This window comes from Pseudonaja textilis, chromosome 7 (genome assembly GCF_049901715.1).
Source record: "Pseudonaja textilis isolate UNSWEBS1 chromosome 7, rPseTex1.2, whole genome shotgun sequence".
Lineage (NCBI taxonomy): Eukaryota > Metazoa > Chordata > Lepidosauria > Squamata > Elapidae > Pseudonaja > Pseudonaja textilis.
In genome coordinates this window covers 56,403,717-56,418,743 of record NC_141996.1, presented here as the reverse complement: position 1 = coordinate 56,418,743, position 15,027 = coordinate 56,403,717, and the positions used below count along the sequence as shown (strand labels likewise).

General features: G+C 38.4%; 1 protein-coding gene across 1 annotated transcript in view; it reads left to right on the top strand.

Moving 5' to 3' along the window:
* Nucleotides 1-15,027, top strand: part of LOC113444730 (amine oxidase [flavin-containing] A-like) — a 65,324-nt gene that overhangs the window by 34,957 nt on the left and 15,340 nt on the right. Inside the window, exons 5-8 of the mRNA XM_026713591.2 lie at nucleotides 6,837-6,928; nucleotides 8,949-9,090; nucleotides 10,247-10,396; nucleotides 14,766-14,925. Coding sequence (XP_026569376.1) covers nucleotides 6,837-6,928; nucleotides 8,949-9,090; nucleotides 10,247-10,396; nucleotides 14,766-14,925 — 544 coding nt within the window. The remainder of the gene's footprint in view (nucleotides 1-6,836; nucleotides 6,929-8,948; nucleotides 9,091-10,246; nucleotides 10,397-14,765; nucleotides 14,926-15,027) is intronic.

Sequence of the window (15,027 nt, the reverse complement as noted above, 5' to 3'; positions counted from 1 at the left end):
ATTATTAGATTATTATACAGGTGGTCATCATTCAGTAACCACAATTGGGACCAGCAACTCCATCACTAAGCAAATTGGTTACTAAGTGGGAAATTACATGATCCTGATTATGCTTCCCTTTACCCCATCCCCTGTCCCTTTGAAATGCTCATCTCTGGCACTGGGGTAGCTAGCTCAAAACTGACAAGACTAATCAGTTTCATACCTTCCGGTTTGGCTCCTCACCATTCCCCCACCCTTTGGAATGCTCATCCTGGAACTGGGATAATTAACAAGAATGGAGTTAATGTTTGTATTTACAATCATTGGATTGGAGGTAAAGTATTAACTAGAAGTCAGCACAAGTTTGTCAAAAACAGATCATACCAAACCAATCTTATTTCATTCTTTGACAAAGTGACTAAATTAATAGACCAACGAAATGCTGTAGATATAATATGCTTTCAACAAAGTGGACCACAACTTACTTCTTGATAAGCTAGAAAAATGTGGAATAGATAGCATCATCACCAGATGGATTAGCAACTGGCGGACAAACCATACTCAACGAGTAGTCCTTAATGGTATATGTCTACATGGAGGGAAGTAAACAGTGGGGTACCACAAAGTTCCATCTTAGGCCCAGTACTGTTCAATATCTTCATAAATGGCTTAGATGAGGGAGTAGAACTCATCAAATTTGCAGATGGTACTGAGCTGGCAGGAACAGCCAACACCCTAGATTGGTAGGGTGAATCTGTGAACCTGTGGCTCCAGAGTGGAGACTTGCTCCATATAGCTCTGAGCAGGAGCGAATTGCCCCTGTATTTGCCCTCTGAGCAGGAGTGAAGTGCCCCTGTATTTGCCTCTTCTTCTGGCCCTTGTTAGTACTACGTGTACTTCAGTCACTTGGGGAGACAAGCAACTGGCTCTCTGCCCTGAGATAGTGGCCCACCTCCGCCTCCATGGCCTGCTCGCTGCTTTTGCAGCAGCTTGTGCAGTACACTTAAATTTAGCACACTTCACAATGTGGGCGATGGTGTCCTCTCCTCCTCCTGGAGCCCATTACAATATGGAGCATCAGCTGCAGCTGGGCCGGGCAAGTGTCTCTGGGAGGAAAGAAAGTTGTGCATCTCTCAGAGTGACCGAGATATGCGCAGCACCAACAAGGGTCAGAAGAAGAGGTAAGTACAGGGGTACTTTGCTCCCATTCTGGAATATAGAGTGAGTCTCCATCCACCGCCATTGCCATTACCTTCTCAGGCCAGGCGAGGAGTGACTGGGAAGGGAGGGCAAGGGGTGGGACCAGCCAGTGGTGGGTTCAGCCAACAGGGAGCCACAGCAGGGGGATGAAAGAGCTTCATTTATCTGGGAACCTGAAATGACTCTTGATTTAAATCATATGGTAAAAAATCAATCAAAGAAGAAGAAAGAATATCAGTTAAAAAAAAAAACAACCCTCACCTGTCTTTGGAAATGGTTCAAGAGGGAATACACACACACACACACACACACACACACACACACACACACACACACACACGAGAGAAAGACAGAGAGAAAGACAGAGAGAGAGAGACAGATATGAGAGAGACGAAGAAAGAAAAAAGAGAAAGAGAGAGACAGAGAGGGAGAAAGAGAGAGAGAAAGAGATGAGAGAGAAAGAGAGAGAGGAGAGGGAGAGAGAGAGAGAGAGAGAGAGAAAGAGAGACACCTGTTTCCCAGAGAAAAGAAAATACAGGGAGCCCCAAAACCTGGATAGGTGTGTCTGGGGGAGGTCATGTGACTGGGTGAGAATGAGTTACATTGAGTTAGCCATGCCTACCCAGGTTTTGTGGCTCCTGGTGTTTTCTTTTCTATGGGAAACAGGTCCAAATGGCTCTTTGAGTTTTTAAGGTTGCAGACCCCTACCCTAGATCATAGGCTCAAGATCCACATGGATCTTGGTGACTTGAACACTGGATGCTATCTAACAAAATGAAATTCCTCATAGAGAAGATAAAGTCTTACACTTAGGCATGAAAAACCAAAAGTACACATGCAGATTAGGTGAAACCAGGCTTAATATCAGTAACCGTGAAAGGGATCTTAGAACTTTAGTGGACAATCAATGAAATATGTGCTAGCAGTGTGCGGCAACAGCCAAAAAAGCCAATGCAATCTCAAATTGCATTAACAGGGGCATTGAATAAGATCATGTGAGGTATTATAAAGCCAGTGGTGGGATTCAGCCAGTTCACCTGAACCATTAGTTAACTGCTTGTGCAGTTCAGAAAACTGGCTGAAAATAAAGTCAGAGTGGTTTTTTTTTCTTATCTCTCCCTTCAGTTAATAGCTCCAGGTAGGTAGCCAAGAACCACTTAACAAATTATTTAGTTGCAGCTGGCATGCAGCCAACACATACCTTGAATAAAGTCAATAAACAACAGAAACTGACAGGATTAGGGCAGGGAAACATTCAGGAAACTCATCAATTGCCCATCTAGGGATGGTATTAACCTATTCCCTTCAAGAAGAAGGACAATATTACAAATGTTTTCATTATAAAGGGTATTAAATAACACTTCTGTGATCAGCTGATACTCTCTGGACTTCCCCAAAAACCTTTTATTGATGCTGCAGTGTTGGCTACTTCTTGTTTCTTCCTGGGGAGAAAAGATACAGGAGGGGACAATGATGCAGCTTGATCATACAGGCTCTGAATTCAATGCATGTGTTGTCCAGCCAGCTGTATTGGTTCTGCTGTGAAGCACCCAATTTAGAACATAGAGAACATAGAATAATAGAGTTGGAAGGGTTAATGGCTTTTGGCAGCACATCCAAGCTTTCAATTAGCCTGAACTGTTGCTCTTAGTTTTCCTGTCAGCTGGGGCAGAATGGCTGTGTTTTCTGCATTGTTTTAGTGTTTCCTGGCACTGTCCTTTTGGGGTGTACTTCCCTCACTCTTTTTGAAAGCCTCTAGTGATGAAACACCCACAACTTCAGAAGGCAAGCTATTCCATTGGTTGATTGGTCCCACCCTTAGGAAATTTCACCTTAGTCCTAGGTTGCTTCTCTCTGTGATTAGTTTCCATCCATTGTTTCTTGTCATGCCTTATAGTGTTTTGGAAAATGGATGGACCTCCTCATTTTTGTAGGAGCCCCTCAAATATTAGAACAGTGCTATTTTATTGTGCTATTTTATTGTGAGTCGGGGAGATGTTTGGCAAAATTGATTAAATGGAAAAAAGGACATGCTTGAATTTGCTTTTTAAATCCTGTTAGCACTTCTCTGGATAAAAAGTGAAAGATCATTCAAAAGTATCTACCAGTATTGTAGAGCTGGGGCAATTTTTGCACTGTCAGTTTGAAACAATCTCTAAATTTCCAATGGAAAGAGCACATAAAAGAGTCATGGATGACATTCCTACCTTTTTGTAGTTGACTAGGTTGTACCAGTTTGGTGAAAGGTAGATGTCTCAGCTCTCTTCCCCCTGAGATCCTCTGCTTTTTGCACCCTGGTGCCTCCACCTTTCTGTCTTAATGTAGTTGCTTAGTGATTTCTGCTTCCTTTGCCTGTCAGTCACATGGATGTGTTTACCTGATGTTTTCCCATATAACCCTGGCATGTGAGACAGGGAAGAATTTCACAGACTATGCCATCGTTGAAGAATAAACCAAAAAGTAGAGAAAAATAAAGTGGATACAAATGAAATAAATGTAAGGCAGCACCCTTTTTCCTTTAGAAGGACATTTTCACAAATGATTAGTTATTTTGTTAGATGTTTATTCTGTCTTTATTACTTTATAAAGCTGGAGAACCTATCTAATATTCTTTCCTCCACATCCACAATCTAAGAAATGGTTTGGGCTGGGAGAGAGTGACTTGGTTACTCAGCCATCTTTTCAAGCCTAAAATGGTAAGAGTCTCTTGGTTTCTAGGCCAGCACCTTAATCACTACTTTGTTTAAAAAGGGGGAAGGAATATCAAAATAACTTGTAGGAATTGCATGCAAAAACAGGATTAGATGAAACAAACTTGTACAGTTGCAAACATCACAGATAACATTTCAGAATAATCTCCCATAGAATGATGCAAAAGACAAGAGAGGTTGTAGCAAATTACAATCTGAGATGGACCCGTTAGTAGGAAAGGAGACTAGAATGAGCAATAATATTTTGCAAGATATTTGTTATTTATTTGCATAAGGCGAGCATTCTTTTTATTTGAAAACTACTACAGCTGGTCATTAGAGCAGAGAATTGGTTGTTAAATTATTTGAATCCCACCACTGTATAAAGCCTTAGTAAGACCACACCTAGAATACTGCAGTTACAGTTTTGGACACCACACTATAAAAGAGATATTGAGACTCTAGAGTGCAGAGAAGAGCAACAAAGATGATTAGGGGATTGAAGGCTAAAACATATGAAGAATGGTTGCAAGAACTGGGCATGGGTAGTTTAGTGAAGAGAAGGACCAGGGGTGATATGATAGCAATGTTCCATTATTTGAGGGACTGTTACAGAGAGGCAGGGGGGTGTCAACCTATTTTCCAAAGCACCCGAAGGCCAGACAAGGAACAATGGATGGAAACTGATCAAGAACAGATTCAACCTAGAAATAAGGAGAAATTTACTGACAGTGACAACAATCAACCAACGGAACAAATTCCTTTCAGAAATTGTGGGTACTTCATTACTGGAAGCTTTCAAGAAGAGACTGGACTGCCACTTGTCAGAAATGATATAGGGCTTTGATGCCGAACCTATGGCATGCATGCTGGAAGTGGCACGCAGAGCCATCTCTCTGGGCATGCCAGCCATTGCCCATTGCTCTTTTTGGTTCTGGCGCATGTATACATGCCGGCCAGCTGATCTTCGCACATGCAGGAGCACCAGAAACTGGAAGAGCAGCTCCCCGGCACACATGTGCACACCATGAAGTTAAACCTCCAGTTTCTGGCATGCGCTTGCACACTGGCCAGCTGGTCTTCGTGCATGCATGCGCACCAGAAACTAGAAAACCAGGTGTGTGCCAGGGACTTGCTCTTCCAGTTTCTGGCACTCCCACGCATGTGTGCTAGGGAATGCTCTTCCAGTTTTTGGCGCTCCCTCGCACCCACGCTCCTGTTTCAGTACTTGGTGCCAAAAAGGGTTGCCAACACTTCTATAGGGTCTCCTGTTGAGCAGGGGATTGAACTAGAAGATGACTTATAAGGTCCCTTCCAACTCTTATTTTTTAAAGGGAGGGATTTCAAGAGAATAAGCAGGCATTGAAAGCAATGTTCTGGGGCCAACAGCCACAAGCACAGGATGTAAACAGCCTGGAGTAATTGCTTTCAATGTATGTTTCCCATCGTGTGTCTGCTGATTCTCTTGTAATCCCCTCCTGCACCCTGCAAGAGAGGGAGGGAGGAGAAAAACAGGCAAGGCACAGAAAAACTGACTGTGATGGTAATCACATGGCTGAGAGATGCTGCTTCATAGATATGGGCATGTGAAGTTATTTTTTCAATACCATTCAATTTCTAATGGTCACTGACTAAGGCTGACCAAGTAAGCAAGGACCATCAGCTATGAGTGATTTTTGTAATCAACATTAAAATATATTTTGTATTAAATATAGATGCTGTCCTCCTGAATGTGTAGCCTTGTAATATATCCCATAACATTTATCTTCATTGAACTTATCAATTATTTGTATTGATCACAACAAGATCCTTGACTGGATATAAATTTACCAATTAAGTGGATTTTTAGCTTCAGAGAGCATGATCACTAAATATTCCAAGACAAAAAAAAGTGTCTTTCTAAATAACTGTTATTGTTAATTCAGTCTGATCTACACACTTTAAAAACTGAGTGGAATAAAAAAAATTAGATGTCACTGTTTTATCTAAACTATGGAAACTGTTTTAGCATCACTGTATCTTCGGTACATCTTAGATTACAGCTTAATCAATAAAGCATTATATTTCAGATACAATGTTTTAATATTTTTTTCAGATACAAGTTTTAATATTTTTGAATCTAGATATCTTATTGCAGTACATATCTATTATAGGGATATTGATGGACAATAAAAATAGATTTTCCATGCTTTCTTTTTGCTAAAACCTTTTTATTGCAATTCATGAACACGCAGCCCTCACAAGCTCCATTTTCACTGGCAGAGGGCTGCAGGAGGCCATCGCAGCCGAAAACTGACTCGGGAGCCCATTTTCGCTGGCAGAGCACTCAGCCCACCACAGGCACCCCAGACATGAGTAACATTGAGTTCGCCATGCCCACCCTGGCCACACCCACCACAGTCCCCGAGGTCAAACACAACCCTGATGTGGCCCTCAATGAAATCAAGTTTGACACCCCTGATCTAGAAGAATTAATTGCATATATGCCTTTGAGATACGTTTTCATATTTTTGAATGTCCAAGTCTTATTGCACTATGTATCTATTATATGGATATTGATGACTGGACAATGACAATGGATTTCCCATGCTTTCCGTTTGCTAAAAACTTTTTATTCAATATTATAAAGAGACTTATGTGAACCCAATTAATAGGTCCTGATGTCACTTGCATTTCATGAACAAGTTGCTTACAAGGGTGGATTACACTAGAAAATATGATTGTGCCTTTTTTTAAACAGTTGTGCTAAAATTTCATTCATTTTATATGAATTTTTTTGACTCACTCTCTTTCCATTTTTTAAAGAAAGCTAATTTAATTTTACAACATGATTGTGCTTGTTTTCTTTTATGACCATATTACAAGGACAATAGATTGAGGCTATTGATACATGAAAAGTAAATCAATTCCCATCCCAATCAGCAAATAAACTGTGCATATTTGAAACACTTGCTTTGTTTTTAGATTCCTGCTGAAACACCATGGGATGCACCTCATGCAGAAGAGTTGGACAAAATTTCAATGAAACAGTTCATTGACAAACATTGCTGGACAAAGTAAGTGATCCATCCTTATTTTTAATGATTTTACTATGTATACTACATGCTTCATTGGTTAATCTATATTCTCTTTTTTCTCAAGTGGAAGATAACCAATTGTATTACAATTGTATCTCTAATCGTATGTTAGAATGTTAGAACAGATTTAAAAGGAAGTTGGGGAATATCAGATGAGTTCTCGCACTTGTCAGTTCTACTTCCAGGTTAAATGAAGCCCGTGCATCTTCAGTTGAATATATAAATGGGGCTTGTGTGGTTATAGAAATACTAAAAAACAAAAAAGCACTGATGATAACAATGGAACTGTATGGTTTTTCACTGAAGAAAGAAAACTCCTGATTAATGAAACAGCCCTTAATAATGTATAATATAGCTTTATTCAATAAAATAGTTTGGATTTTCTATATATCTATCTAACTACTGAGTTTCAGACTGTTGTCATTAATGCCAAACTTTGATCAGAAATAACAGTGTTACTTAATATTGTCATTACTATTGCCATGGGTAACATATAAATTCAATAAGTAAATAAATAATAGATCCTTAAGGTTTGCTGGTATTCTGCACATTCTGAACATAGCCCCTTTGTGTCCTTTGTAATAATAATAGGATTAAATGGTTTATTCTGAAATACTTCACGTTTAAAGCATAGAGAAGGCATGCTCTGTTTAAGGGTGCTTTCCCCTGATAGTCACATACGGTTTTTCATTTCCTTCCATGATTTTTGTATTTTGTTTTGCCAAAAGTTTTCAACTTGTGATTGATGTGAAGAAAGAACAATTGCAAAAATTGAAGGCATCTCCAGATTTATTGTCTTGAGGACTTTGAAACTGACTCAAAATAGAAATAAAAAGCTTCATTTCCCATAATATCTGAATGTATTCACACATTTTATTAGAAAGTCAAGAACCATTAGCTGCTATCACTTTTCAGTTTGCGACCTGATTAAACATGGAGCAAAATAGAATGGAAATGGAAAATTATAATCATAATCAAATTTGGAGGATTGATCTAAATCAAGTTATGAAACTTTCAGTGGAGGTGTAAACTGTACTTGAGCCACTGTAGCATGCCATGTTCAAAAAGTCATTAAGGCCAAGAAGGGGGTGGTTCTAGAATAAATATCATACCATTCTAATAGAGGTACTCTCAGCAAGGACGATGGTAGATATCTTAGTGGTGTTCTTTTACCCATTAAAGAAGAAGCCAATATTTTTTTTCACCTATTAACGGGTGGGCTGCTACTGGTTCGTCACGGTTCGGGTGAAATGGTAGCTAATTTTATCATTTTTAATTACAGGTTTGGCAAACCAGTAAATCCCACCCCTGGCTGGCCCCACCCACTCCATCCCTCCCCTCCCAGTTTTCACCCTCCCAGAGGCTCAAAGAAAGCTTCCGGAGCTTGGGGAGGGTGAAAACACCCCCGCCCCCCCATGGTGCAAGAGGCTGATTAACCATGCCCACAATGGCCACCCAGCAACTGGGCAGAGAACCAGTTGCTGAAATTTTTGAAGCCCACACCTGCCTATTAATGATATTCATGATAAACTTAATAAGGCTCCATTTGAAAAAAGAAGAATGATTATTTGGTAATAATATAAAACCATGTTCCCCAAAGCAAAGAGCATTGCATATTACAGCTATTGAATATACAGTATATGTAGAATCCATTGTTTCTGGGCTTTTGCTATTACAAAAACCAGAGGAGAATGTTCAGAGGAGAATGAGTTTGGGATACTACCTACTCCTGCATGATGTCATGTGCTGCTGCAATTTAAGTATCCCCAAGCATTGAATCATAAATCCTTCTACATTTGGCAAAATGGGAGCATCTTGGGATATAGTAACAGCAATATACTGTGAAACACCCATTACACAGTTACACAGTGCACAAGTTATGTGTAAGGGAAACTCGCTTGTCAAACTAAGGAAATGTGCTCTTTATGATTTTCCATTTTATTTCATTTCTTAACAAGATAAAATTAATATATTGTGCCTGACTTTGGATTGTATACAGAGCTGCCAGGGACTTCGTTACAAGCTTTGTCAACATTAATGTCACTTCGGAGACACACGAAGTCTCAGCTCTCTGGTTCCTGTGGTATGTGAAACTATGTGGGGGAACCACCAGGATTTTTACTATAACCAACGGAGGGCAGGTAAAGCAAGTGATTCATTTGTCCTTCCTTTTGAGAGTTCAAAAATAAATGAATGTGATCCTGCACGTGTGTAATAGGGAGAGTTTTAAAGCATAACAAAGAATGCTTTCCCAAAAGTTAAAGTAGTTTTCCAATTGTGGAAATGGGTGCCCATTGTGGAAGGTGAAAAAAGTCAGTGGTGACTGCTATCTTGAGTTTCATTGGCTTCCTCCTGAAGACATCTCAGTTTTTAAAATTAAGTTTTTTAGTATTTTACAAATTATTTTCCAGTATTAGGTCACTGCCAGTTCCAAAAATCCTTATGGATCCTCTTTTCTGATATGTTATGTTTAGCAATTTAAAAGTATTCTTAGCCAGTTCCCATACCATTCACTGTTTCTTCGCTCCTGCACAGTCTTAGGTAGCTATCTCAATCTGGAATAATTAATTATTTTTTTATTTATTGGCAGCATTCTTAGATTTCTACTGAAATTAGATTAATATTATAAATCTTATTCCATTCACCCTTAGTCTATTCAGTACAATATGGCTGTGGCAGTATAGTAATTATATTGTTTAGTTTCCATGGTTACAACCAGTGTCCATACATTCAAAAATCCCATATAAAATAATTTTTGTTAGCAATTTTAATTATAGCAGTAAAAACTAATGCAAACTAAATGTGGTGGTAGAAAATAGAATGGAAAGAAAGAATAGAAAATGCGCGTGGGGTGGGGGGGGAGGAGAGAAATAATATATACGAAGTGACCTCCAATCTTCATCACAAGTATAAAGAAAGTTAGTAGCTCTTCACGCTTATAGGTTTAAACAGATATCTTTTCATCCCATATCCCATTCTATATTTATTTATTTGACAACCATACTTCTCTCTACTCTACCAAAGGACTCTAAATGGTATCAAAAATATCAGAAACAATCATATCCAAATAAAAGCAAAGATAAAATACAAGATAAGTGCCAACAGCCAGCTGGGATTTCTTTATTGTAATTCCTCTGGTATAGGCTAGAGAATTATATTTTGCAGTCCAGTCCCTTAAAATATTTTGGCATATTGATTTGAAAATCTTATTTAATGGATATCCTACACTCAGCTACATTGTACCAGATATATGCCTCAACACTGTCTTCTTATTTTGCTGTAATCTGTTGTTCGTAGGAGAGAAAATTTATTGGAGGTTCTGGACAAATTACAGAAAAGATAATGGAACTACTCAGAGATAAAGTTAAACTCAAGAGTCCTGTAGTCTATATTGATCAGTCAGGTGATGACATCATTGTGGAAACACTGAACCACGAGATATATAAGGTAATTGAATAGCATAAATGCATCATATGCAGTTAAACAAGAACATTCTTGATGCAGCTTTTAGCCCAATGTAATTGGCCCCATTATTGTATGTTGCTCTGCATTTCACATTATTCAAGATACTTTTAAAGTTGCTTTTATTGATATATTTGTGTGTGTGTGTGTGTGTGTGTGTGTGTGTGAGAGAGAGAGAGAGAGAGAGAGAGGTATTTTGTGATATTGTAATTGGCTTCTGACATTTTACCATCTTCCACGAGTCTTGTTTTTTTTGTCTTGATTACATCACTGGACTATCAGTACAGTATTGTAGCTTTCATTCTATACCAGTATAAATATTGCATTAATGAAAGCTTTAATAAATATATCCAGAAAGCTGTAATATGGGGGATTCTTGGTACTCTCTGAGCTTGGTTGTTCCCTTTTTGGCTAGTTGATTGTCACTTTTGCATCATCTATAGATATTGTTTATGTCTATGTATCTATTGATGGCTAATTTGTCAGAGTGTTTCTAGAAGCCTGGCACTCTGACAAATTAGCCATTTTATGCAAAAAAAAAAAAAACCTATGCAGAAAAGGCAATCAACTAGCCAAGAAGGGAACAAAAAGTCCCAAGAACCTCTCTACCATCAATTAGCACCCAGGTGAGCATAGGTTAACTCCAAGATTAACATCAGACCAACAATCAAATAAATAATACCCCAATCAAGAAACAGCCCAACCAAAGAAAATCTCTAAGACCACTCCCACCAACACTGACAGGGCAAGCCACTAGGTTATAAACTGAGAGCAAACCCCACTTCTTACTAGCACCGATGATGTTGCCTAGTTTGGGTAATGAAACATCTGCAAGAAAAAACAAGCTCAGAGAGCACCAAGAACATTTCATTTCAACCCTGAGCTACAAATATGCTATATAGACATCAACATATCTAATTTGAATGAAGTACTTATGTCATAATAGTTAACATACAGCAAGAAATGCTAGTCTTTGACTTCTGGTAATCTTTTGTAAAATATATCCTGAGAGAGACATATGAGTTGTGGAGATTCTGAGGATATTATGTGTTGGCTGGCGATTATTGTTAGTGGAAGGAGCCAATATGATAGTGCTAGTAATGTGGTTGAGGATCAATACTAGGGTATTCATTGAGTTACAATCCCTACTCACAGTCATTCATGGTGTAGTCACCTGGACTATTGAAACATGCTTTACATGGGGCTGCTCTCGAAAAGTATCCAGAAGCTTTAATTGGTTCAAAATGCAGCAATCTGCGTGGTTTTGCACATATGTCATCTCTCCTGCAGGAGTTGCATTGCCTACCAATTTGCTTCTGGGTCCAATTCAAGATTCTGCTTGTCACCTTTAAAGCCCTACATGGTTTAGAACCAGGTTATTTGAAGGATTGTCTTTTCCCAGTCACATCTATCCCTTTACAGAGGGGAAGCAGAAAATTCTCTGGGTCCCCTATACTAAGGAAGTACAGCTAGGGGACCAAGAAGAAAGGCCTTCTCTGTGATGGCTCTGTCCCTATGGAACAAGAGCAACAAAGATGATTAGGGGACTGGAGGCTAAAACATGAAGAATAGCTACAGGAACTGGGCATGGCTAGTCTGGTGAAGAGAAGGACCAGGGGAGACATGATAGCAGTGTTCCAATACTTGAGGGGCTGCCACAGAGAGGAGTGGGTCAAGCTATTTTCCAAAGCACCAGACAAGGAATAATGGATGGAAACTGATCAAGGAGAAATTCAACCTAGAAATAAGGAGACATTTTCTGACAGTGGGAACAATCAACCAATGGAACAGCTTGTCTTTGGAATTTGTGGGAGCTTCATCACTGGAAGCTTTCAAAAAGAGACTGGACTGCCATCTGTCAGAAAACTGTTAAATTCAAATGCTATGTGAGCCTTTTACAATTTTGTTAACTCAAAACTTAAAGACTCGCAAGTGATTCCATCCTTAAAAGGGCAAAATGGGGTTGATTGTAATGACAATGTTGGTCAGGCCAATCCTTTCAATACATTTTTTTAGTTCAGTTTTTGTGGATAGCAATGATTGCAGTCCCTCATTCGCAAGTCAAACCACAATAGTTGTAGCAAATTGTTGAATATTAAATTTACAGTAGATAATGTTGAATTAGCATTATGTAATCTTTAAACCATTGCTATCCACAGGACCAGATGGATTGTGTGCTTTTTTCCTGAAAAAGCTTGCTATCATCATAACTGAACCTTTGTGTACAATTTTTGAAGTATCGTTTAGAACTAGTTTCCTGCCTGATCTTTGGTCATTAGCTATAGTTATACCAATTTTTAAAAAGGGTGACCTTAGTTCAGTCAAAAATTATAGACCAATTTCTTTGTGTTGTATTACATGCAAAGTTATGGAATCTATTATAAACCAATCCATTGTTCACTATTTAGAGAAAAATAATTTGCTATCCAACAAACAGTTTGGCTTTAGGAAAAACTCATCTTGTAATTTGCAACTTTTCCACTGTAAAACATCTGGACTACGTGTCTTGATCAAGGTAAAGCAGTAGATGCAATTTACATAGATTTTTGTAAGGCTTTTGGTACAGTAGTACATGATAAACTGTTGTTGAAATTAAACTCTTACGGCATTTCTGGACCTTCTGGACTGCTGCTTTCCTGTCTAATAGATTACAGAAAGTCAAAATAGGGAACTCGCTGTCCAATCCTGCATCAGTTAACAGCGGTGTTCCGCAAGGTAGCATTTTAGGTCCCACACTTTTTGCTCTATATCAATGATTTATGTGATCAACTTAAAAGCAATTGCGTCCTTTTTGTCAATGACGTAAAATTATTCAATACTACAGATAATTTTGTTGTTTTGCAAAGTGACCTCAACTATGTGTCTGAATGGTCATCTATTTGGCGAGTTCAAATGTTGATCAATAAATGCTCCATCTTACATATTGGTAAATGGAATCAAAATGTTAAGTATAAGGTAGGTGGCATTGATCTAGCAGATGACCGTCACTTTGTTAAGGATCTAGGTCTACTTATCTCTGACAATTTATGCTCCAAAGCTCACTGTAACAGTATTGCTAAAAAAGCATTTAAGAGTTGTAAACTTAATTTTGCACAGCTATTTTTCTGGAAACATTGTATTGCTAATTAGGGCTTATAAAACTTATGCTAGACCAATTTTAGAATATTGTTCAATTGTTTGGAATCCCCACCCTATATCTGACATCAGTACAATCGAGCTGGTTGAGAAGTACTTCACAAGAAACGTCTTGGATTCTTCTGTACACAATAAAATTCTTTATGCTACTAGGCTCGAAATTCTTGGTTTTTGATAACTTAGAATGGGTCGCTTGTGGTCAGACCTAGGTATTGCATACAAAATTATACATAGTAATGTTTTATCTGTAAATGACTTTTTCTGTTTTAATCGCAATATTACACGTGCAAACAACTGCTTGAAATTCAGTGTAAATTGCTTTAAACTTGCCTGTAAAAAAATTGATTTCTGTAATAGACATGTCAAAGTCTGGAATGCCTTACTTGATTCAGTTGTCTCAGCTACATATTTTCACAGTTCCAGTCACAAATGGGCTTCCGTGGACTGTTTTTCATACTTAATTGGTCATAGAGGGGGCATGCATAAGTGCACTAATGTGCCTGTCATTGTATTTTTATTCTCTTATTTTTGTTCTCGTTTTTGTTTGACAAATTCAAATAAATAAATAAATAAATGGTGTAAGGTCTCCTGCTTGGGGGGTTGGACTAGATGACCTACAAGGTTCCTTCCAACTCTGTTATTCTGTTATATCCCTGTGGAGATAAGATTGCTCCTCATATTAACAAGTGAGATCTGGTTTTGCTAATAAGCCTGGGGAACCGAAAATGGGATGGAATCCATCAAATGGCTTATTTGATTAACTGTTGTTACTAGGGAGGTAGGGGGTTGTTGCTGCTGTTGTTTTTTATATTGGGTTTTTATCTTTATAAGCCTCCTGAAGCCACTGAAAGTGAGTTGCAGCTTTATAAATTTACTTCATGGGATAAATAAATTTGGCTGGGACTTGAAGCTTTGTTTTAGGAAAGCTAGACTGAGAAAGGCAAGGGTATATGAGATCATTGCCTGATACAGAATTTTTTTATTTTAACAGGAAAGTGGTTAGGATTATCTTTTTTTAAAATCCAGAATGAGTGTGGGCTGTGGAGGGAGAGGAGGAGGAGAAAGAGAAGGAGGAGCTCATTTACTTTGAATTTATTTTAATTTTGATGTTTTTAAGTCTTTTACAAATGCCATAGACTTTAAAAGGGCTCAAAATAAATGGAAATATAGAAATGATTTTCAACATTTGTCAAAGGTTTGCCTATGTTGTATTTAACAGGGCAAGTATGTAATTAGTGCCATTCCACCAATATTGACTGGAAAGATTCATTTCACTCCGGAACTGCCAACAATAAGAAACCAATTAATCCAGCGCCTCCCAATGGGTTCTGTCATTAAATGCATGATGTACTACAAAGAAGCCTTCTGGAGGAAATTGGGTCTGTATGGAATCTGTTTTATGATAGTTAAGAATGTTCTAATACCTTCTGATCAAACTCCACATAATATGAATAAAAAAGGGATTTTGTTGCAAAAAAGGT